The sequence below is a fragment of the Anopheles aquasalis genome, chromosome X, assembly GCF_943734665.1.
Source record: "Anopheles aquasalis chromosome X, idAnoAquaMG_Q_19, whole genome shotgun sequence".
In the NCBI taxonomy this organism is placed as follows: Eukaryota; Metazoa; Arthropoda; class Insecta; order Diptera; family Culicidae; genus Anopheles; species Anopheles aquasalis.
In genome coordinates, this window is record NC_064876.1 from 7599427 (window position 1) to 7622870 (window position 23444).

Sequence of the window (23444 nt, forward strand, 5' to 3'; positions counted from 1 at the left end):
CAGACCCTGGACAGTGGATTATTTTTTAAAAATCCTTGTTTCGTCCTTTTGTCAACGGTTAAAGATAATAACTAAAAGAAAGATCGATAGAAAAAAATGTTAGGAGGGTACCCGGAAGCTCAGGTATCTATGTAAATTAGAAATGAGTTCAAACAACGACAAAAATTGAGCGGGTTTGGCCAGACTGTGGATGAGGGTTAATACGAGTCATGTTTATGAAGAAATACACGCCGTAGTCATGTGTCTTTTCCTTTCGTTTTTGGTAAAATCTTACTTACAATTTTATTTTTAAATTAAGCATGAACAATGAACTGGTTAAAAAATGTAACACATCTAGAAACAGCATAAAGATTCATACATTAGAGCTCTTTGCGTTTGTTCGTGTGTTTTGCTTCGTTCACATTCATCGATGGATATAATAAGACAGAATGGTAAAAACACAATACATACACCTCTATCGAATTACATACTTTCAGCGTTTTGTAACAGAAATTTAAATGGCTAAATAACTCATTAAATGTGCCAGAAACTTAAAATTATCTTGAGGGGGGGGGGGGGGGGTGGTAGGGAGCTATGACATACCAAATACATCCCTTCTACCCCCCCCCCCCCCTCCCCCAGATAATAAAAATATTTTACCCCTGGAATGCATGCAACTTCTTAGAGGTGTATATATTGTGTTTTTACCGATATGCCAGGGATAGACGAGGGATAAACTCTAGAGCCGGCGATACATGAAGCGTAAACTCGCGTATATACTCAGAATGTAATGCCAAAAAGTTTACGCTTCGTGTGGCAGGCATAATCGCATAAAAGTTTATACCGAAACGTCAAATGCAATTACATTCGGGCACCTGCAATTACACTATGCTATTACATCAATTACATGTGTTTCTGGCCACAAAAAACATAAATCGACGAGATAAGTTGATTTCTGAACATCTTTTTATATATTTTAAGATGTTTTTACTGTATATTAGCGATTGTAGAACATTCAATTCATCATAACGCTACGCTTCATGTTGGTGCTGTGTTTACGCTTGCTTTTACGCTCGGATTTACGCTCCGCCGGTCTATAATCTTTTTGACATAAGTATAATCTTTTTGGCATTACACTCTGAGTTTATACGAGAGTTTACGCTTCGTGTATTCCTACCTTAGCGTAATCTCAGAATGTAATGCCAACAAGTTTACGCTTCGTGTGGCTGTATATTAGCGATTATAGAACATTCAACTCATGATAACGCTACGCTTCTCGTTGGTGTTGAGTTTACGCTTGCTTTTAAGCTCGGTTTTACGCTCCGCGTATATAAGCTTTTTGCCATAAGCATAATATTTGGCATTTCACTTTGAGTTTACACTAGAGTTTACGCTTTATTTATCCCCGGCTATAGAATTTTGGCACTATGACGTTATGTTTGGCTACTGCTAGTTACTTAAAGTATATACTAACAATGAACGGTCAATAAACAAAATTGCTAGCTCTCCTAACAGCCGCGCCCCTCCAGCAAATAGTCGCCTCCTTTTTCGGGTGAAATGGCTACACTCTATTGAAGTGGCCAAACCTTCCCTGAATTATAGGCCTGGTTTCCGTTTCGACACGTGTTTGGGATTTACAAACAACGGAAAACCTTCGGATGGGACTGTTTCTATTGCGCAGAAGGAAATATCTGCCTCTTGTACCTCGCCTTATTGTTGCCCACAAACGCTGCAGGGCTTAGAGATGCGACTCTAGAGGCTTCCTATTCAGAAGATAGTTGACTGAAAAAATGAGTGGAAGAAAGTGATAATAAAAAAATGATAAAGAAGCTACTAGCTAACACATCTGCGCTATAGTTGATATTTGGTTTTTTTTAACATATATAAGGACGGACGAGCCGTATGTTTAGTTGATGTTTGGTTAGCAGAAGGAAAAAGTGTTAGAATGAAATAAGTGTGAGAGCGGAATATGATTAGGAGAGATACAGTATCGGTCGATAAAATAGCAGCGCTAGTACGTTACGCAAACTTATGCCCTGTACTCGCTCAAATTTGGTTTTAATCCAACTTTAAAGCTTTTTTTTTGAGTATTGGAATCTGGAGAAGCCTTTCTAGTTTTATTTTCGATTACGTATCGTGTTGGCTTTAAAATATAACCATAAATTGCTCATACCAGCTAAATCAGGTTGGTCGATAAAATAGCAGCGCTTATAAACGAATTTGTTTTTAAAGTAATATGAGCTTTTAAATAAACCAGCGTAATAATGGTGTAATATGCAAAAGATTTGTGTGTTTTTATAGTAGTTTGTAGGAGCGGACACACGTTTAATTTTCAATGAGTTGGGTTATTTAAAGGATTGTTGGTATCAAGATGGTATGGCCTCAAACGTGTGAAAACCAACAAAAGGAAAAATACCACAAAGTACATTTGATCGCATGATGATTTGCTAAGAATGTATCCTATGTTCTAAAGTGGAAATACGGATTCAGAGTGTGTTCAAAAGCGGCAAAAACATCCCTCAAACTGATGGATAGGTAGACCGATCGACGAAGAACGAACGACATTCTTTTTAGTGGAGAGAAAAGAGCATTAAATCTCTTAAACATCACATTAAAACTAAGAAAACGTTGTATTTAGTTAATAGGTCACTAGAACATCAAGCCAAAAATTATAGATAAAACTACAGATTCCTCCCGATCGGTTACATTATGGTCTGGCCTTCATATTTTGATCCATTAAGGAATAGAGAAATATAATATGAACAGACAGAAGCAATGTCGTAAAATGCGATTGGGAGTTGTTTCTTAAGCCGGCGATACATGAAGCGTAAACTCTCCTATAAACTCAGAATGTAATGCCAAAAAGTTTACGCTTCGTGTGGCAGGCATAATCGCATAAAAGTTTATACCGAAACGTCAAATGCAATTACATTTGGGCACCTGCAATTACACTATGCTATTATATCAATTACATGTGTTTCTGACCACAAAAAATATAAATCGACGAGATAAGTTGATTTCTGAACATCTTTTTCAATATTTTAAGATGTTAGTTGCTGTATTAGCGATTGTAGGACATTCAATTCTTCACAACGCTACGCTTCATGTTGGTGCTGTGTTTACGCTTGCTTTTACGCTCGGATTTACACTCAGCGGGCCTATAATCTTTTTGACATAAGTATAATCTTTTTGGCATTACACTCTGAGTTTATACGGGAGTTTACGCTTCATGTATCCCCGGCTTTAAGCCGGGGATACATGAAGCGTAAACTCAAGCGTAAATATAAAATTAATTTACACTTGAACATGTTTACATGGCCGGGTTGAGACGTGTAATCCGAATTACACAGAACTTTAATCGACTTTTGTGAGAAAAATAGGATCTTTTTTCCGAAGAAAAAGATTAAAAACGCTAGTAATGATCACTCACTATTAATGCAAACCACAAACAGGAAATATAGAGAGGCAAATCGCTTAAAGCCGGGAATACATGAAGCGTAAACTCTAGCGTAAACTCAGAGTGTAATGCCAAAAAGATTACATTTGCCGTTTACACGGTGTAAAAAAGATTATAAGTCCACGGAGCATAAATCCTAGCGTAAACGCTGTTTGCAAGCGATTTGCCTCATTATATTTCCTGTTTGTGGTTTGCATTAATAGTGAGTGATCATTACTAGCGTTTTTAATCTTTTTCTTCGGAAAACAGATCTTATTTTTCTCACAAAAGTCGATTAAAGTTCAGTGTAATTCGGATTACACGTCTCAACCCGGTCATGTAAACGTGTTCAAGTGTAAATTAATTTTATATTTACGCTTGAGTTTACGCTTCATGTATCGCCGGCTTTACACTACAGCGTATACCCCATTCATCGTATCGCAGAGGCCATAGATGTATCAAATTACATCGGTAGCATGTAAAACGTGTATGTTCTCAAGAGTTGAATACAAAATGCCTAAAAATGTTTTTTTAAAATGCAAATAATGACCCCAAAACACCAGTAACTGTTCAAAGGTAAAATTTAACGACAGGGAAATCGAATGGTCTATGTTCGTCCTCGTCCTAAATCGGTCGATTTTTTTATCCCTGACATTAAGAATGCAGTACTGAACATTTTGAAGAAAATGTGGGCTATGGTAAACGCTGCTTGGTCTGAAATACCAATCAATTCCCCCCAAAATAGGAAATTGAATAACATAATAAAGATGTCCAAAGGTTATCAAGGACAACAAACACCCTGTGTAATCCTAAGAACTACCAAAGCCAAATATGAGTAATTATAAGAAAATCCAAAGAAATCTGACCCAGAAACAGATTTTAAAATATTTTTTTCCATTTGAATTTGTTGAATTTGTTAGCGCTGGTATTTTATCGACCAACCTAATTTAGCTGGTATGAGCAATTTGTGGTTATATTTTAAAGCCAACACGATACGTAATCGAAAATAAAGCTAAAAAGGCTTCTCCAGATTCCAATACTCCTAAAACATGCTTTAAGGTTGGATTAAAACAAATTTGAGCGAGTGCAGGGCGTAAGTTTGCGTAACGTACTAGCGCTGCTATTTTATCGACCAATACTGTAGTAGAAGAGGAAAAAACAAACTAAACAAAAGACTAAACAATCAGAACTCGCAAACACATGAAGTATTAGCCAATGATTCATCTGGCTTTCTACGCGCAACAAGGAAAACGTAACGAGTCGTTCTGGGGGATCCGTTTCCAGGACAGCAGCGGTCCAGTTGGGATCCTAGGTATAGAAGGAAGAATGAAATGATTTTCTTTTGTTTTTTCTTCTCACATTTCAACAAGCCAGTGAATACCCCTACAGTACCCCGAAAAGGAGGTCGAGGTAAAACAATAAAGCTAATCTATAAAGATCCTTGTTCCAAATGCAATAACAGGAATGCTGGCTCTGTTATCTGGCTCTGTTACGCTGGCTCTGTTATGTTTCCTCGTACGGGTGTATCTCGTACGGGTTGCTCGTCTGCTGCTGTCGTTCCGTGACGCGGAAGTATTCAAGTATCGTTAGTTTCGCCGACAAAGTGAATCATAAACTGGAATCATGGAATCATGAATGAATCATAGAACAATTGTTTTTGCGATTTTCAAAAGCGATGACGCATGTTACGATCTCTCACGTTACGATTCGTTAGTTACCGCTACACTAATTGCTGCGGGCGTCGTCATCGTCGTCATCGTGCTTGGACTCGCCTGCAGCACACTTTCGTTCCATTTGCTCAAATCTGCCAATACTGGAATTCCTAACGTCGAGTGCATCGCTTCAAAGGAATAGCAACTCGCCCCGTTCAGTGCCTCTTTGCTGTCGGGCGCGGCCACATAGTTAATACCATCCGTACGATCGACGGATCCGCCATTGCTCTTCGGGGCTGTCATGTTGAGCTCGTTGGAGTCGGCCAGAGAGCGATTCCTTGGCTTGGCACGTGGTTCCATTGCATCGCTCGAGACCACCGTACGCTTCTCGTCATCCCACGGTGCGGTGGATTGGGTTGCGCTACTGGATAGGGGTGGTGCCGTGGTTTCTGAAACTAAATGTGTGATAGTGGTCCCCGTAGGGAGCGAATCAGCATCGAGGATCGCTTCTCATCGGCAGTCCTGTAAGTGTGCGCTGCACGAAGACGCTGATGACGGGTGATGATTTTGGCGATTTTCGGCCGCACAGAACAGGCCGAACCGTCTGATAGTACGCTTAAAGGAGTTGGCGCTGCTTACAAGAGAGCTAAAGTTTGTCAATAAGCCAAAACTGTGTCCCGTCTAGAGCATCAAAAGCAAATGTCAGGTGTGCAACAAAAAGCATAGAATTATAAAGCACTAACGATAGACCAAGGACATCTGCTCATCAAACCTTTTCCGTGTCAGAGACCGACCGAGACAGATAAACGGGTTATTTTCACTTTAAAGCGTTTTCTTGCACCAATCCTTGGCAACAATGGATGACGAAAACTGATGAAGCACTCAAAAACAAAGGTTACATTAAGGCACCGGTAATGAGCAATTGACGAGACTCTTGTTCACCATGTAACAAAAAAATTCCAGAAACACATGGACTCGTACATTAATTCATGCGTTTATCCAACATTACTTATCGGGCAACATAATTAGCGATTACGTTGTAGTACATTAATTCGAAGTGTTAATTTAAATTTGGAGACCGGCGCCAGAGTGCCTCTGCGCGTCGGATCCCAAAAACATTGTCGTTAAACAAGCGACAAATACTAAAGCGGCCCATAGATGCTCAATTTTATTTATCAATGTTTTGGATGCAAGAATTGCGTCGAACTGTTTTCTCATTCAGTCGGGGCGAGCCCGTATTTTTCAGCAAAATATGGCCCCGCTTCCCTCACTCTCAGCCCCTGGGAGCTTTACAATTGTTTTGCTTCCCAGCAGCCGTAGCGTCGAACTGTCATTTTATTTTTATTGCTCATATGTGGGCATAAATTGGCCTAGTCCTTAACCCTCATCCGCAGCCCTATTTTAAAACCTTAATCCGCAGTCCCGGGTCTGGCCAGACCCGTATGCTTTTACATGTGTTTGCATACAAAATTCATACGAGTTTTCGAGCATACAAGCCGAGACGACAAGATATTGCATACGAGTGTATTTTTAAAAAGTCCTTTTTTCGTCCTTTTGCCAACACTTAAATATAATAACTAAAAGATAATTCCATAGAAAATAAAATTCTAGGACGGTACCCGTAAACTCAGGTCTCTATGTTGATTAGAAATGAGTTAAAACAGAGGTCTGGCCAGACCCGGGATTGCGGATGAGGGTTAATGTTTCATAAATCAGGGCCACAGACGCATCGTGTTCGTCAATGTGGCTCACAGACGACGCCATTATTCAGCCTAATCAATATATTTTCAGCTGGCTGAAAATCTTCAACTTTTTTGTCACAAGCTTCAATGTAGCCCACACACGATAAATATTAGGTTGGGTAATAAGTCTTGTTGAAAATAATCAGAGACGTCGCATCCGATTTCAGAGTATATTTTGTTCGCTTAGTAGTGCGCGAAAAAATCCAAAATACGAGCGAATAAAAAATTCGTCTACTCGTTTCGGCGCGGTGATTTCGTCTGGTCTTCGCACCAAATCCTGCCCTTTTTTCTCTCTCTATTCTCCTTCTCCTGGTGTCTGACGGCGTCCTCTATCTCAGGCTACCTCAACTACTACTCAACTGTCAAACGTTTGTTTGTTTTGTTTGGAGCCGATAGAGGGGTACCCCAATTCGCAACAAGTCTTTTCGTATTTTGAGTAAAACTTCAAAGGGATATATTTTTAGTTTTGAGCAACTTTATACAATCAAATACGATCCATTTTGGTTAACCACCTTTTGCCATTTTTCGGCTGAAGACATTATTCCTTTAGTATAAAAACTCCGTGGTTTATCGTTAAAAAACTGGGACACGAAGTTTGCACATGCTTCTCTTGAAGGTAGCGGTACTCCACTCAGGGAGTTTTGCATGGAACGAAACAAGTGGTAATCCGATGGTGCAAGGTCTGGGCTATATGGAGGATGCATCAAAACTTCACAGCCAAGCACTCTCAGTTTTTTCCGAGTCATCAAAGATGTGTGTTGTCTATCGTTGTCATGGTGGAAGACGATGCCCTTTCTGTTGACCAATTCTGACCGTTTTTCCTCGATTGCTTGCTTCAATCTCATCAATTGGTCACGGTAAAGTCTAGAATCAATAGTTTGACCAGGCTAGAGAAGCTAATAATGAATGATTCCACTTCAATCCCACCGAACCATCGAGCTATTTTTTGTAGCCACCCTTTTTTAAATGGCTCAAAACCGTTTTATAGTGAAGGTTTAGTTCCTATTAATGGCTGCTTATGTGACGATCCTGGTCTATCCTTCAATAATTTCATCGACTTTGGCAACGATAGGTCGACCAGAGCGAGGTGCATCTTTCACATCAAAATTTGCAGAACGGAAGCGAGCGAACCATCGTTATGCTACGTGGTATGATATGACATAATGTGATTTATAACGGTGGAGATAGGCGGCTCCAAACACATCTATTGCCAAAATACGAAAAGACTTATTACCCAACCTAATATATTGGTGTCAATCAACTTGCATGCAAGTATTGAAAAATAAAATGGAACGTCTACCCAGTTAGCAGCGAGAAGGTTTCCGGCTTCCCCTCTGCCTGCGACGTAGCGGGAGGAAGGCTGCGGCGGCTGAGTAAGAACCCCCCGCTGCCTGCGACGGGGACGAGGCGAGCGCGACGCTCACTATGAAACCGCTCGTAGGCAGCGGGTGAAAGAGCGGAAGAAACGGCGAGGGGGAGGGGGTTTCGCGCGCGAGTTTGTGGAGCGCGGCTGCGGCGGAGGAAGGGCGGAATGTGAAGAGAGGAAGAGAGTACGAAAACGAACGCGAGCTTGTGGGTTGCAATTACGCGGAACGGGAAGGCCGGCAAGGGCAGAAGGGCGAAACGAACGCGAGCGTGTTCAAGACGGACGGCAGCGCGAAAGGAAGAAGAATAGAAAAAAGAGACGGAGCATCCTCGAGCAAAATTCGGTTAAGTCCCGATCACGGGCAGTCGAAATTTTTCCCGGGACGCACGCTTTTCGCGGACGCAGTGGAAGTACGTTCAAGTGTTTGCCGTTTGTAACAGTGCACCTAAACGGTGAAACGATTCTCAGGTTCAAGAATTTGCTCAAATTTGCTGAGAATGGCCCGAGAATGGCCCGAGAATCGGTTTGCTGTCAAAATAACAGGCAATGACAGATAGTTTGACAGGTAGCTCAGCTGAGCCTCAGGCTCGCTGTATTCTCAATTCCTACACGGGCGAAAGCATTCTCGGTTCGGATTTGTATGGATTTGAAAGTCTCAATTCTCATTCTCTTCTCATTCTCGGCAATTCTCGCTCTCGTCTAGGTGCACTGTAAAGTGATTTTGTCATCATCTGTGTACATGCAAGGTAAGTTAACTAAACATAATGCATATAATGCAAGTGATCTAACAATTTTGAAATGTTCTCTTCCTCTTCGACATGTGCCCGAGCATTCTACATCGATGGAAAAAACCGTGTCAACGATTGGTGCCCGCGCATCCAACATCAGCCCGGGGTGATGACGACGAAACGAACTGGAAGCCAGCCCCTTACGCCTCCACGCATGATGATATCGCGGCGGATCACGCACGCATCACGGAATCACGCACGAAATGGCAGCGGATGGATGCAAAACGCAGTAAAGTGTCGCGAAAGTGAAGAGTGTAAAAAACAAAGAATAAATGCCACGGTATAAGTGGTGGCTTACTGTAACGCACACACTTGCATTTTAATTTGCATTATGGCGGCGGGAAAAAAGAAAGAAAGGGGGCTATAGGAGAGAGGGAGATAACCATAGGCCACGCCTCCGAATGGCTCTGGTCTTCGTTGTAGGTGGCCTTTTTGGTCCTGCTCTGGTCCCCCAGGTTATTTGCCATAAGGTCATTGTTCCAGGGACCAGCGCAGGACCGCAGCAGGACCAGAGATTTCTATAGTGAGAAGACCTTCTCACTGCGAACTGGGTGCTTGACCGTGGATGGCCGCCTTAAAGCTGCCCATAGACGATCAATTTTATTTGTCAATGTTTTAATGCAACAATTGCATCACACTGTCATTTTATTTTTATTCCTCGTATTTAGGCAACATTCGACTAATCCTTAATGTTTCATCAATCAGGGCCACAGGCGCATCGTTTTCGTCGCTGTGGCCCACAGACGATGCCAATATTCAGCCTCATCAATATATTTGCAGCTTTCTTCAAATTCAGCTTCAAATAGCCCACACACGATAAATATATTGGTGTCAATCGACTTGCATGCAAGAGTTGACAAATAAAGTTGATCGTCTATGGGCCGCTTAAAGCGGCCCATAGACGATCAACTTTATTTGTCAATGTTTCGGATGCAAGAATTGCGTCGAACTGTCATTTTATTTTTATTGCTCATATGTGGGCATAAATTGGCCTAGTCCTTAATGTTTCATCAATCAGGGCCACAGACGCATCGTGTTCGTTAATGTGACCCACAGACGACGCCATTATTCAGCCTCATCAATATATTTTCAGCTGGCTGAAAATCTTCAACTTTTTTGACACAAGCTTCAAATAGCCCACACACGATAAATATATTGGTGTCAATCGACTTGCATGCAAGAGTTGACAAATAAAGTTGATCGTCTATGGGCCGCTTAAGACATTGGGTCATGACCACGCAGCAACCTTACACCCGGCGATCGACGAACGGCCACTGGATGGAGCACCGCCCTTGGGGTTGAGCCACTAAAATTTCCCCCACCGTTCGTGTTCGAGCACTGTTAGTAGATCGCGTGGCCAGCTGCTCTGGCTTTAACTCATAATTAGGCTTAAGATAGGTTTAAACACCGAGTCCCCCGCTATAAGGGTTCCAGGGACAGGAGGAAATGCCTGTTCCCTCTATTCTTTGTGTCCTATCATCTCCTCCTTTCCACCTCTCCTTTTCTCCTCTTCTACACGACAGCGCAAGTCGCGAGAAACCTGCGTTTTGATAGATTGAGAGATGTGCGTTCTATACAAATCAACGCGAGAGACTCTCTAACAGCGCCTCTAGACGAGAGCGAGAATTGCCCGAGACTGAGAAGAGACTGAGAATTGAGACTGTCCGAATCGAGAATGCTTTCGCCCGTGTAGAAACAGAGAATAAAGCTAGACTTACAGCGCCTCTAGACGGTGCGAGAATTTACCGAGAATGAGAAGAGACTGACAGTGCACCTAGACGAGAGCGAGAATTGCCGAGAATGAGAAGAGAATGAGAATTGAGACAGCTACAGCTGAGCTTAACTGTCAAACTATCTGTCATTGCCTGTTATTTTGACAGCAAACCCATTCGCGGGCCAGGCTCGGGCCATTCTCAGCAAAATTGAGCAAATTCTTGAACCTGAGAATCGTTTCACCGTTTAGGTGCACTGTGAGAATTGAGACTGTCAAATCCATACAAATCCGAACCGAGAATGCTTTCGCCCGTGTAGAAACTGAGAATACAGCGAGCCTGAGGCTCAGCTGAGCTACCTGTCAAACTATCTGTCATTGCCTGTTATTTTGACAGCAAACCGATTCTCGGGCCATTCTCGGGCCATTCTCAGCAAATTTGAGCAAATTCTTGAACCTGAGAATCGTTTCACCGTCTAGAGGTGCTGTTAGATTCAGCTTAGCGAGCTGTCAAACTGTCTGTCATTGCCTGTTATTTTGACAGCACAGCGATTCTCGAGCCAGTCTCGGCTTAATTGAGCAAATTCTTAAGCCCGAGAATCGTTTTACCGTCTATAGGCCCTGTAACCCGTGTAGGAACTGATGTTTTGAAAGGGTTCGAAAAACATTTCGAAATTAGCTGGTAACCCGGTTGGCCGCATACCGCGTATGTACCGAATGACGTTTGGCTGAGAGTTCTGATAGATTTGTCCCGCTGGTGCAGATCTCTCGCGTCTATCAAAACGCAGGTCTCTCGCGACTTGCGCTATCGTGTAGAGGAGCGGTAATGAATACGGCCCAGTCCGTAAAGTCTCAGCAAAAAGAAAAATGAATTTGGAGTAAATTAAACTGATTCTAATACTAGGTCTGCAAATAAATATCGGCCGTTTGTTCATTAAGTGTACTGGCGGACTAGAACGCTTAATTCGAACACATAAAACCCCCTCTAAAAAAACCAATACATAGGAAGTAGACTTCAATTATAGGAGTGCTCTAATGCTAGCGGATGTGTTGATGAATGATTCAAAAGCAATAAGTATTGGAAATCCTACGAATTCGCATGAAATGGAAAGAATTCCGGAATTTCCCATGAAATCTCTCAGCATGACCATGACACAGACATAGTCCAAGACCGATCAGCAGCTCCTTTCGCATCGAAACATCTCTGGACGATGGGTATAATTTTCAAGAAAATATGAAAGAAAAGGAAACATACCTTGCAAAAATAACGGCTGATGCTTACTTGCACACCGATTTAACAATCTACTTGATCATGACACAAGGGAGACTAGTTGTTTCGTTGCTTAGTAAGGTGAGCACGGGAGCAAGCGATATAAAATGGCAATAAGAAACTGGACGCCGTACCTGAGTGTGGTTCCGTGATGCACGATTTGTTGAACGGATTCTGGCGTCTTGGCGGCGGTTCTTTGGACGATGAAAGAACCGCTGCCACATCCAGCTGCTTTTCTTTGCACTGTTCTTCGATCTCTTCCAGCTGCCGCTGCAGCTCGGCCACCATCAGCTTCATGTAGTCGTAGCCGGCGCAGGTGAGCGCCTTCATCCACTGCTCCATGACCGGTTGCGATTCCGTGCTCAGGTAGTAAGTGCGGTTGTTGGGACCGTGAAATATGATCTGGAAGCAGTACTGCTCGCCTTCCTCGGCCAGTTCTGCGTGTGTGTGATTAGACGAGTATTTGATTAGGAAATCGCGATCATCGCCGCCCCTGGCTCCTCACTGTACCTCAAAAAGAGACATGTATGCACAGGTACATAGCAGACACTTACCCACGGTGCAGCCCTCGAGGATGATCATGCCGAGCGGTTCCTTGTCTCCCCGCTTCTCGAAGTAAAACAGTAGGTTGCCCTTGAGCACAAACCAGCGGCGTTGCCAGCTCTTGTTCAACTCGCCCCGCTTGTTCATCCACCCTTCTAGGTCGACCGGGGGCGTTGTAGCGAATAGACACAAGCTCTTCTCGTTGATTTTCATCCTGCCGGTTGTTAGAGAAGCAGCCCTGCCTGCTGCCGACTGGTTGCTACACGATACTCACCAAATAGACTTGGCGTTCACAAGGATGCGATTGCATCCATGGTATTTGATCCTTAGCGCCGAGTCCAATGGATTGTTGTGTATTCGTGCTCCCTAGCAGACCGTAGTTGTCACTCCTTTCCAGACCACTTCCTTTGTTATCCTGCTGTCGATAGCCACGCAACGCTCGTTTCGAGGTAGCCCAGCCCTCCTGGATGTTGATTCCTTGGGTGCGGCGCGGGCTTTACTTCCCTCTGTTTATGTTTAATGGCGAGCTCAGTTGGCCCCACCCAGAGAACAGTGAGAAGAATTCTCACTATAGAAATCTCTGGTCCCGCTGTGGTCCCGCGCTGGTCCCCGGAACAGCGACCTTATGGCAAATAACCCGAAGGACCAGAGCGGGACCAGAAAGGCCACATACAACGGAGACCAGAGCCATTCGGAGGCGTGGCCTATGGTTATCTCCCTCTCTCCTATAGCCCCCTTTCTTTCTTTCTTTCTTGTACTCTGCTCACCCAAAATGAACTACGCTGTGATTGGTCGATCAGCCATAGCGCAATGGCGGTGGCGTTTGTTTTTCTATTTCTCGATTTGCCCCTTCTTGCTGACGTCCCACATGTATGACGTCATCATTTTGTGACGTCATTTCTCTGCGTTGCTGTTGGTGGTGGTGGCGTCGTACTCTTCGCTGCTTGATGTCGTCGTGGTGGTGGCGTGATCCGGGCTGCGATCAAGAGCGTTCCTGCTCGGCCTGATGTTGGGTGCTTGGGTACATGCGAAACAAAACGAGAACAATCGAGAAATGTTAAACCCTTTTGCATTGCATCTTACAACGCCAGCTTTGCTTACCTTGCGCGCGCATTGCAGTCAACGCCTACAGTAATCACTTTTCTAACACTTTTCTGCACTTGCACTTTGCCGCCAGCGGAGAGCGTGCGTCCAGGGACTTAAAAAATTTCCGACTGGCCGCGATCGGGACCGAATTTTGCTCGAGGTTGCTCCGTCTCTTTTTTCTATTCCTCTTCCTTTCGCGCTACCGTCCGTCTTGAACACGCTCGCGTTCGCTTCGTCCTTCTGCCCTTGCCGGCCTTCCCGCTCCGCGTAATTGCAACCCACAAGCTCGCCCCGCTCGGAAAATTCGCTCACCCGCCACTCAATTTCTCCGAATAATGTCTATTCGGATCTTAACCGGAAGGAAATCTTGCTGCTTTTGCGCATGTATTGGTGCAATTTTCTACGCATTTTTGCGATGGTGTGTGTGCCTGGCCGTTCCCCTGTGCCCTGTAGCCCCGCCCCCTAGGATATCTCGGATCAACATAAAGCACGCAAAAGCATAATTTCAATTTCACCCATTTTATTTATAACTCTTTTCACCGATCGAAAACACGAAACAGGATGCTGCCAGGATGCTGCTGAAAATAGACAGCATGAATGATCATGATCAGATTTGATCAACAAAATATTTTTCAATTTCTTACCATTTTCCGTTGTCGCGCATGCCCACACACAATGTCCACGAGTTTAGATGCTCCGTAGCACAAACGAATGATGCAAATTCACAGCAAAACTAGCTATTTTCTTCAAAATTTTCGGATGCACGAGCGCAGCACATCCTGCCTCTTGCGCGTCGTTTTCAACTGACGCCATGTTGGATCCAGGACTTAGCAGAAATTTTCACCTTCCTCTTTCGTTCGCCGTGTCCTTACACAAACACACGCGCACGGGCCGTATCCGAACACGCAGCGCTCGTGAGCGATCGAGTGAATGGTGAGACAGCATCAAAACAAACCGTAGGAGTGAAATACAAGAGATAGCATGTACTCGAAAGAAAAAAATCTACTGCTTGACAAAAAGTCTGTCAACAGGGTTGATTGATCGAGTGATCAAGCGCCTCAACGATGTGAAGGGTGCGGAAAGAGATCAGAAGCAGTCCGGCGAGGAGGACCAAGAACAAGTCATCGAGAAATCGAAGGATTCTAAGAAGCAGAAACCGGAGGACGTGAACGATATGATGAATCAAGACGGGGAGGAAGAAGTGACCATAATTCGAGCAAATCTCGAGCCGAGCAGTGCTTCGGAAAAGAGCCGAGCAGTGCCGCAAATTCCGATCTCACCAGTGGGGCTGGAGGTTTTTGTGGCACAGTTGTGGCAGGTACGAAGCTGCTTCGGAAAACAAGCTAATCCAGCTAATACGAAGTTGCTTGTGGCTCGTGTGCTCGTATGCAAGTGCGTGTGTGGTTTGAGCAAAAAAAAAATGGCAAGGGGGGCTCTCTCTTCCCGCCCGTCTTTTGTGTTGTGCCCGTATTTTGTGTGTTGTGTCCCATTCTTTCTTTTTCCCTCGCTCGCTTTGTGTGCGTGTTTTGCTCTCTCTCTCTTCGCACCGTGTTCGTGTTTCGGAAAACACTGAAGCCGAGTGTTTCCGATCGCAAGAGCACGCCGAGCTGACGATGGTGCGCAGGTAGATGCTTGTAGGATGTCTGATGCGTGGTGTGTTATGTTCAGGATACGAGGTGCGCTGCTGATGCGCTGAAGCGCACAGGATTATCCGTTATTATATGCCGGATGAAATTCCTTGCGCTTAGCGTTATCATCGCGGTGGACAAATCCCATACAAAAATGCCCGAATTTGTATAAGAAATGTCTGTGGGGATGATACGATCATATTGCCTTTGTTCAATATTTGGTTCGAATTGGCCCCTCCCCCTATAGGAAAATGTGCTAGGAGCGGACCATAGCTTGTAACTTATAACAGAGTAGCAAAGCAACTATTGGAGCATTACAGTTAGTAAAAAAATGCGGCCAAATATTAAGAGCTCCATTCTTTAGTGTTCGAACTTGAAGCAAACAAAAATTGGTTCGGGCTCGCGTGTTTTAAAATCTCCGGAAAACACTCGGCTCGCGTGTCACCCGAAGTGCAAAACACTCGAACCGAAGTTCAAAGCACGCGAGAACGAACACGAACACGGTGCTAGAGCGGTGCAGTGCCAAAAAATAGGAGTGCGTGTTAGTAGTGCATGTTTACCCCATGCCTGGTCATGGCCGTGAGGGAGCAGTGGGTCGGTGTCGCGGCTGGAATTATACGAGAGAACGCGATTAAAGACCTCTACAAACCGAGCACGTAACGCTGCGTACGTTGCGGAGCGTACGTAAATTCATACATTTCTCCGCAGCGTTGCGCTCCGTTACGAACGAGCGTTTACGTGCTTGGTATGCAGGGCCCAGTGCAATCTCATACATTCCACCACCGTTTGACAGCTACGCTCCGCAACGTACGCAGCGTTACGCGCTTGATTTGTGGAGGCCTTAATGCAAACCGATTTTTTATTGAGAGAAATCATACTAACCTGCCGATGTGGTTGTATTTCGTCGATGCAATCGGAACCAAACTTTGTGGCGGAGCACTTTAAACGAACAATAACACGGTGCACAATTTTACCAATTTGAAATCAATGGGTATGCATATCAATAAAAATATGCGTAACTGAGAGTGCTGTGCTGAGTGATATCTTGGGTCTCCGTACACCATATCTCACGTCCGTCTTTATTGGCGGCCCATCGTAGACTGAGCTCTCAACCTCAGAATGCCACACTGGCATGTCAAGGATCGTACATGGCATCAATCAAAACCACGATCTCCACCAGCAAAGCTTGACCACGGCAAAGCACACTGTATGGCTTGGCCACTGAAAGACTACATGGAACGATTGTAACACATAATCAACGGGAACGGAATCTAGAAGTACCATTAGGGATAACGGAAAACGCTGTTACACGCAAACTGTTCGCGCAAGGGTGACTTATTGGTAGATCTCTCACGAGATCGGCCCCAGGAAAAAATATCCGTGATCCACCCGCTCGGACGCACACCCCCCAGTGAACAATCCGGTTTCCCTTCTGCCTGCCACGTAGCGGGAGGAAGGTGCGGCGGCTGAGAAAGAACCCCCCTCTGCCTGCGACGTGGACGAGGAAGAGGCGAGCGCGACGCTCACTATGAAACAGCTCGTTGGCAGCGGGGGAAAGAGCGGAAGAAACCGCGAGGGGGAGGGGGCTTCGTGCGCCAGTTTGTGGAGCGCGGCTGCGGCGGAGGAAGAGCGGAGTGCGAAGAGAGGAAGAGCGAACGAAAATGAACGCGAGCTTGTGGGTTGCAATTACGCGGAGAGGGAGAAGGCGGCAAGGGCAGAAAGGCGAAGCGAACGCGAGCGTGTTCAAGACGAACGGCAGCGCGAAAAGAAGAGGAATAGAAAAAAGAGACGGAGCAACCTCGAGCAAAATTCGGCTCAGTCCCGATCGCAGGCAGTCGGAAATTTTCTATGTCCCGGGACGCACGCTGTACGCTGGGGGCAAAGTGCAAGTGCAGAAAAGTGTTACCAAGGTGTTGACGATAATCCACACGCAAGGTAAGCCAAGCTGGCGTTGTAAGGTGCACTGCAAAAGGTTTAACACTTTTGGATTTTTCTCTTCCTTTTCTGCATGTACCCGAGCATTGTGATCAGCGTACGCGCACCCAACATCAGGCCGAGCAGGAAAGTTCTCGATCGCAGCCCGGATCACGCCACCGCAACGACGCCTTCAAGCAGTGAAGAGTACGACGCCACCACCACCAACAGCAACGCAGAAAAATGACGTCACAAAATGACGACGTCATATACGTGTGACGTCAGCAAAAAGAAATAGAAAAATAAACGCCACCGCCATTGGGCGGTGGCTCATCGACCAATCGCAGCGTAGTTCATTTGGGGGGGGGGGGGGGGGGGGGGCACACGAGAGCACACGAAGGGGGGTTGCGTTCGGGTTCGCGTTCGGTTTTCACGAAAGTTGGTTCTTCGGTGCCTGGGCCCTTTGTTTCTCGGTTGGGACTGGGGAAGGCGATTTGTATTGACTCGCTTATATGCAAGTACCAACCAAGTCCCATCTTAGAAACAACTTTTCTATAGTGAGAAAACCTTTGCACTGCACACTGGGACATGGTAAGGCCCCCCCAAAGCAAGTGAAATAAATCGAGGTAAATGTATGTGTCTATATTCTTTATTGATGTTCTTCTTTTAACTATCCACGTATCTTTTAAGATCCACCGGGCAGTTGACGCAGCTACACACTCGGTTGCTGCGAATAACACTTTAAATGCGATTTGCGTTCAAACTCAATCATAAATAATCACTTCTCGCGTAATGAATTCGATGAAACACCGCTTTCCTTTCGTGTCGCTGCGTCCACACCGCATAGAATCTGGAGATATTGTATGTAGGCCCAGAAAATATATGCGCGGACGCATCTGTCATTTTCGTCTTGCGGTTCTAATCGGTTACAGACCAGTTCAGTCAAAGTGGTCTGTGATGTATGCGATTTGACAGATGACGCTCAGATTCTGGGCAGTGTGTACGTTAGACACAGAAAAAAACCGGCAGATTCTGCGCCCAGATTCTGTGCGGTGTGGACGCAGCGTGTAAAGGCGTAATGCTCATGGGGTGCTTCTTCTGTATCGCCGACGTTGTCGCTGTTGTATTCGTCAAAAGCTTTGCTAAACTAAACTTTCCCAAGATGTGCTCCACGGCGTTGCGCTACGCGTTTGCTCGCCCTCTTTTCTCGCCCAAAACAGTTCCTCTAGTCGATCTCACAGGGGTAAAGATGAATATCAGTCTTAGCTCTTAATTGATTTAGGGGACAGGATGATCATAATGGAGAAGGACTATTCAACTATGTACAATGTGGCGCTCTGACGCTGACGCAGGTGAGCGTCAACATTGACGCTGGCGCTGGCTAAAGGCGAGCGAGTAGGTGTCGGGCGGCACGGCAACACAAGCCGGGTACATCTTGATCTGATCAAGATCGTTCGTGCGCACGTCGTACTTTTGCAGTATGTTGGCAATGATGATGAAGCTGAAACCGCGCACCAGGTTCTGGCCGATGCAGGTCCGCTTGCCGATGCTGAAGGGCAGAAAGTGCGGAATGTTCTTGCGCACCCGCTTGATCCGGATCGTCCGCTCGTTCTCGCTGCTGACGCCATTTGTCTTGATTATGCTGTTCAGGTCCTGCTTGGCGGTCGGCGAGTCACCGAGATCGGTCCGGATCTGGGCGAGGGTTGCCGTCTCGATGAACCGGGCCGGATCGAATCGCTTCGGCTCGGCCCAGTACTTTTCGCTCGTGTTCAGCTCGTAGTTGTTGATGAAGACGACAGTCCCCTTGGTGACACCGTAGCCAGCGATGCACGTGTCCTCGGTGGCGACGTGCGGCACGATCGGGGACGACGAGTAGCGCAACACCTCGAAGATGGTCGCCACCGTGTACGGCATGCTCTCGGTATCGTAGAGCGTCACGTTCCGGGTGTCACAGTCGGTAATGCGATCAATTTCCGACTGGATCCGCTCGCCAACCTCCGGGTGCTTGGCGATGTAACCAAGGGCCAACATCACCAGGTTCCCGATCGCCGAGTGCCCACCGAGAAAGTCCTCCAGCATGTACATGATGGTGTCGCGCGTCACCGACGGATCCTCGCGCAGACTCGTCAGCAGTGCATCGGTAAAGTCACGCTCCGGCTCCTCATCACCCAGTGTCTGCTCGCGCTCGTTGACGATCCGCTCGAGGATGAAGTTCCGGATCTCGGCCGACCAGCGGCCCAGCTTGTTCAGGTGCTTGTGGTAGAACGGGGCGAGCCACGGCAGGAAGTCGACCGCATAGCCCTGATTGATCTCCCAGAAGATCTCGTCGAAGTTGCGCACCATCGCGATGAAGCCCCGGTCGGTGTAGTCAAACCGGACAGAGCACATGTACTCGCTGAACATGTTCGCACAGGCTTGCATGATCAGCGGCTTCACCTTGAAGTCGGCACCAGGCATCACCACTTCGTCCAGCTGGTCCATGAAGCGGTGCATCTCCATCACGCCCACGTCACTCATCTTCTGGTAGTAGCTTGATGCGTCGCTCGGAGAGCAGTGCTTGCGGGCCAGATTGCGGCGCTTCTGCTGCAGGGCCGACCAGTCGCACAGTGCCAGCGCTGTAAAGAACGGGAAAAACGGAAAGGAAACGAGCCGTTGAGATTATGGTTGCGCAGCTTGGACGGCTGGACTGTGTCAATGCCGCGACCACGCGAACGACGACGAGGGAGAGATACGATTGGTGGTGGTGCTGTCAGTGATTCCTCCTCGCCTTGCTCCAGGAAGTGCGGATAAAATCCGCACACAACTGTATGTTAATATTAATGTATCTTGCCGAGCGACGTCGACGATGGCGAAGGCGTCGTCCAGGGTCTCGCACCAAAACCACGACCAAGGTTTCGGATGAACTGCATGTGTATGGTAAGTATTTATGTAGGTATATATTTATGTATGTATATAAATGTGGTTCTGTGTGTGTGTGTGTGTGTGTGTGAGAGAGAGAGAGAGAGAGAGAGAGAGAGAGAGAGAGAGAGAGAAAGGTGGGGGGAAAGGGAAGACTCGGAACGATCCGGTCGGACCCAAGGCCGGACACACCGCACTCCTCATTAACACTCTGCACGGAGTCTCGTCACTCTGCACGGAGCGGATTGTCGTCAAATTGTCTCGCATGCTTGCACTTTGGCATATATCCTTGGCCTTCACCGCGTATATCCTTGGCCTTCACCGTACAACGGCGGGGGGGGGGGGTGTTGAACGGGGGTGTGGATCGATGCTTTGCCAGTAGCGTTACCCGGGTGGGGTAGCGTATTGAGCGTACTCCAACTCCAACTTAACTCCTACCCAACCAAAGCAAGAGAGAAAACGAGAGGGAACGATAGAAAAGGAAGGGAATAGGAAGGGCAGGAGGTGTAGTGAACAATGTGCGTCATCGCTCCTTGTCATCACCACAATACAAAACAAAGCCACAGAAAAAAAAATAAACAAAGCCAAAAGCCAGCTGCTGTCATAGCGGCCGGCTTCAGTGGTGGGGGGTGGGTGGAGGGGTTTCCAGATCACGGAGACGCAGGGAGCGAATTACGTCATACGCACCCCGACGCACGGAGTGCGAAATGCTAATAATCCGGAAACGTGGTCCAGTCCGGTCAAAGGCACGGCCAAGAAACTAGGCTCGTACTCGCTCGTTCGTGCTGTCCTTGATCGATCTGGTACCCGGTCGATGGTTTGGATTTATGTAATAGCAACTCCGCCTGCACCCCACTGCCCCCCCCCCCCCCCTTCTTTTAACCAACTGTCGCAGATTCAAGCCGGCCGGACGGTGGCCTTACCGTCTATCGCGTAGCGAACTCGCTACTTCGATCGCCCTCAGCCATGGGCCATGGTGGCACGCGCCTCTGCGGATTAGCTTCTAGGGGGGGTATTAATGCTGAATAAATTTCGCATAAAGAAGCAGACCGTATCGTGTTGCTGCTGCTTCGTCACCAAGGCTGTAAAATGTCTGCGTAGCGCAAGAACAGCTGTGCAGCAACAGCAGCAGCTCGTTGGTGGTACGTCGTTTGTCGGAAGTTCAGGACCCCCACAAACAGACTATGGGATGCGGGGGCGGAATGGGGACAGAAAAGTTATGAGGGTGAAGTGCGACGAGGTGAGCGTTAATTGCCTTGGCTGGTTGGTTGGCTGGTCGGCTCCGAATCGAAAACCGGAAGTGAAAAAGGCAATCAATAGGCACACCTATTCAACCCTCCTTCATACCCCTTCCCTTTAATAAGTGATGCATCCGCTGCAGCGGGCTAGCGACCATCCTTTAACCATGGAGTAGCGCCAATCGGCGTGCTCGATTTAATTGGACGGACGATTTTGGCTCTCTTTTTTCTCTCTTTCTCTCTCTCTCTTTCGCACGCGCGCGCTGTCGTACACGGCAGAAAGAACAATGAAGGGTTGTTAGGATGACAAAAGGGATGATTCGAGGAGCCTGAAGTAATTCCTATAGAAAAGGGTCTCGGGTAGTGCAAGAGAGCGGCGAGAGCAGACCCAGCGTACGAGCGAGCAATCAAATTAGGTGATGAGATGTTGAGATAGATCAGTGCGAACCTTGCAGCAGCAGCAGCGAACAGCTGGAGCGGACTGGACTTGAGTGCGGGGTAGACACCCGCTATACCTCTACTCCCTGCTACCGATCGCCACAGATCCGTCACGCCGTGTGTAACACCGATGACCGAGGTGGTTCTGTTCTGGCAGACGGTGTGTCTGCCTACCTGCGTTTTATGTTTCTGACTTCCATCTCTCCAACTGTTTGGCGCCTTACCGGCGTATCGCTCAGCAATCGATCGGACGATCGTCGGGCATCGATTGTCACTTGAAATTGCGCTGATCTGGGCGGATTGGCGATTTCCTCCTCCTGGCACAGCACTGGAACCCGCCAGCCCGTGGTTCAGATTTCCGCAGCCCAAAAAATTATTGGGGAAAAAAGTTAGTGATGGGAATGTACGAAGTAGGGGGGCCCTGGTCCTGTGTGTAATTGCGTGCAAGGAATCACTTTTGAAGACGCGGCCGAAAGCATTTGGGCGCAGTTGAATGGCCTGGCTGGTAAAAAAACCAAAAACCCAAAACTGTGGTCTGTGGTAAAAAAAACAGAAAAAAACGTTCTAGCCGTTGCCCGTTAATCACGTGTTGCAATGTCGTCGTCGTCGTCGGGCACTACAACACCCCTATGGCACCTAGGCATTCATATGAAACTGGAACCACCTCTCCCGCAAGGGTTGGTTGTTTGGTCTAGGCGGTGAAACAGACATATTGCATCATGTTGCATCTCCACCGTCCGGGGTTGCGTAAAAGATCTAGGTCTCAGTGGTCTGCTGCGCTAGGTGGAAAACGCAACATTCCCATTGAAGCGAAGTAAACCCAGGCACTGTCAGGGCCGTTCCATAAAAAAACGGGGAACCAGTAGTCGCTTCCCTTCCTTCGCTTCTTCTAGGCACCCCTCTCAGCCCGTGGGGGACTCCCGGCGGGGCCAGCCGTCTTCCTTCCTTTCCCGGCGCCAGTGCCTTTTCCTTTTCTCTTTTTTTCTGTTTCTTTATCTTCACCCCCAATACGCAAGTTTTCAGCTTTTGCATCGCGCGTTGGGTTGGATTTCATGTACGAAAGGGTGGGGGAGTGGGAGGGGCGGTTGCTTCCCCCTTCGTCCTCGGCCTCTGGCCGTGAGGTCAGGCATCAGGAGCTCACAAACCACGGCCCGAAAGGAAATCGAAAACGGCCAACCCAAAGCCGTCACCAAAGCAGGCCACGAAAACGAAGCAGCAGCAGTAGTAGTAGTGGTAGTAGTGGTGGTAGTTGAAGCAAAAGAAAAGATAACGAAGCCAGCCAGCCAGAGTCCCAGGGGCGCCTCTGGCCTACACAGAGCCCACAGAGAGAAGCGAGTGGAGCGCGTGTTTTTTTGCGCAGCATTCGAGCACCGTAAGGAGGAACGGGAAAGAGGTAGGATGCTTGGAGAGGATTTCACTTTCTCTGGCCCAGATTGCTGGCTGGCCAGTCGGCCTGGCCTGGCCTCATAGGGGTGGCCTAACCTGGTCTGGCCGGACCCTGGCGCCAACTCAAGATGAGGTTGAACCGGCCTTATGCCCTGCATTATGGTGTTTTGCGGCGCAATTCGCAGCGTTGCGCCAGTACCAGAGAGAAAGGAAGAGAGAGCGAGAGGGCTAGAGGTTGGAGGAGAGGAAGGAAGGGAAATTTTCACTTTTCATATACCGCCGCTCGGCCCAGTGCCCACGAGCCCGGCTACTATTAGGTACTTACAGTTGTTGCGATCACCGCCGAAGAGCTTGTGGAAGCGCAGGAAG

General features: G+C 47.0%; 3 protein-coding genes and 1 long non-coding RNA gene across 8 annotated transcripts in view; 1 reads left to right on the forward strand and 3 right to left on the reverse strand.

The window, feature by feature from the left end:
• Positions 1-1613: 1613 nt before the first annotated feature.
• Positions 1614-12968, reverse strand: LOC126571035 (sesquipedalian-1). Of its 4 annotated transcripts, none has more exons than XM_050229270.1 (4): positions 12499-12968; positions 12079-12381; positions 5134-5522; positions 1614-1761 (listed from the first exon to the last, which is right to left on the reverse strand). In XM_050229270.1, exons 1-4 carry the CDS (start codon positions 12698-12700, stop codon positions 1747-1749), a joined length of 909 nt encoding a protein of 302 aa, XP_050085227.1. In that variant the 5' UTR covers positions 12701-12968; the 3' UTR covers positions 1614-1746. The 4 variants fall into 4 exon arrangements, with proteins under 4 accessions (XP_050085227.1, XP_050085235.1, XP_050085210.1 ...); XM_050229278.1 differs by lacking the exon at positions 1614-1761 and having other exon boundaries at positions 4510-5522; positions 12499-12642; positions 12762-12968; XM_050229253.1 differs by lacking the exon at positions 1614-1761 and adding an exon at positions 4510-5030 and having other exon boundaries at positions 5115-5522.
• Positions 12969-13275: 307 nt separating this feature from the next.
• Positions 13276-13997, reverse strand: LOC126571264 (uncharacterized). Its single transcript, XR_007607872.1, has 2 exons — positions 13589-13997; positions 13276-13503 (listed from the first exon to the last, which is right to left on the reverse strand). It is a non-coding gene; the product is annotated as an uncharacterized LOC126571264 (long non-coding RNA).
• Positions 13998-16007: 2010 nt separating this feature from the next.
• Positions 16008-17445, forward strand: LOC126571174 (uncharacterized). 2 transcript variants are annotated; one of them, XM_050229492.1, is made up of 2 exons: positions 16008-17136; positions 17221-17445. In XM_050229492.1, exons 1-2 carry the CDS (start codon positions 16730-16732, stop codon positions 17360-17362), a joined length of 549 nt encoding a protein of 182 aa, XP_050085449.1. In that variant the 5' UTR covers positions 16008-16729; the 3' UTR covers positions 17363-17445. The 2 variants fall into 2 exon arrangements, with proteins under 2 accessions (XP_050085449.1, XP_050085457.1); XM_050229500.1 differs by having other exon boundaries at positions 17233-17445.
• A 372-nt stretch (positions 17446-17817) lies between these two features.
• Positions 17818-23444, reverse strand: part of LOC126570783 (cytochrome P450 307a1) — a 6134-nt gene continuing 507 nt past the window's right edge. The window contains exons 1-2 of the mRNA XM_050228776.1: positions 23401-23444; positions 17818-19730 (exon numbers count right to left, since the gene is read on the reverse strand). The exon at positions 23401-23444 is cut by the window's right edge and continues 507 nt beyond it. Coding sequence (XP_050084733.1) covers positions 18475-19730; positions 23401-23444 — 1300 coding nt within the window. The 3' untranslated portion in view covers positions 17818-18474. The remainder of the gene's footprint in view (positions 19731-23400) is intronic.

Coding starts and splice junctions, on each gene's coding strand:
- LOC126571174 (XM_050229492.1), top strand. CDS start 16,730: ATGAAACAGCTCGTTGGCAGCGGGGGAAAGAGCGGAAGAAACCGCGAG. Junction 17,137..17,220: donor GACGATAATCCACACGCAAG/GTAAGCCAAGCT, acceptor CATGTACCCGAG/CATTGTGATCAGCGTACGCG.
- LOC126571035 (XM_050229253.1), bottom strand. CDS start 12,700: ATGAAAATCAACGAGAAGAGCTTGTGTCTATTCGCTACAACGCCCCCG. Junction 12,382..12,498: donor CCTCGAGGGCTGCACCGTGG/GTAAGTGTCTGC, acceptor ACACACACGCAG/AACTGGCCGAGGAAGGCGAG. Junction 5,523..12,078: donor CATCACGGAACCACACTCAG/GTACGGCGTCCA, acceptor TCACACATTTAG/TTTCAGAAACCACGGCACCA.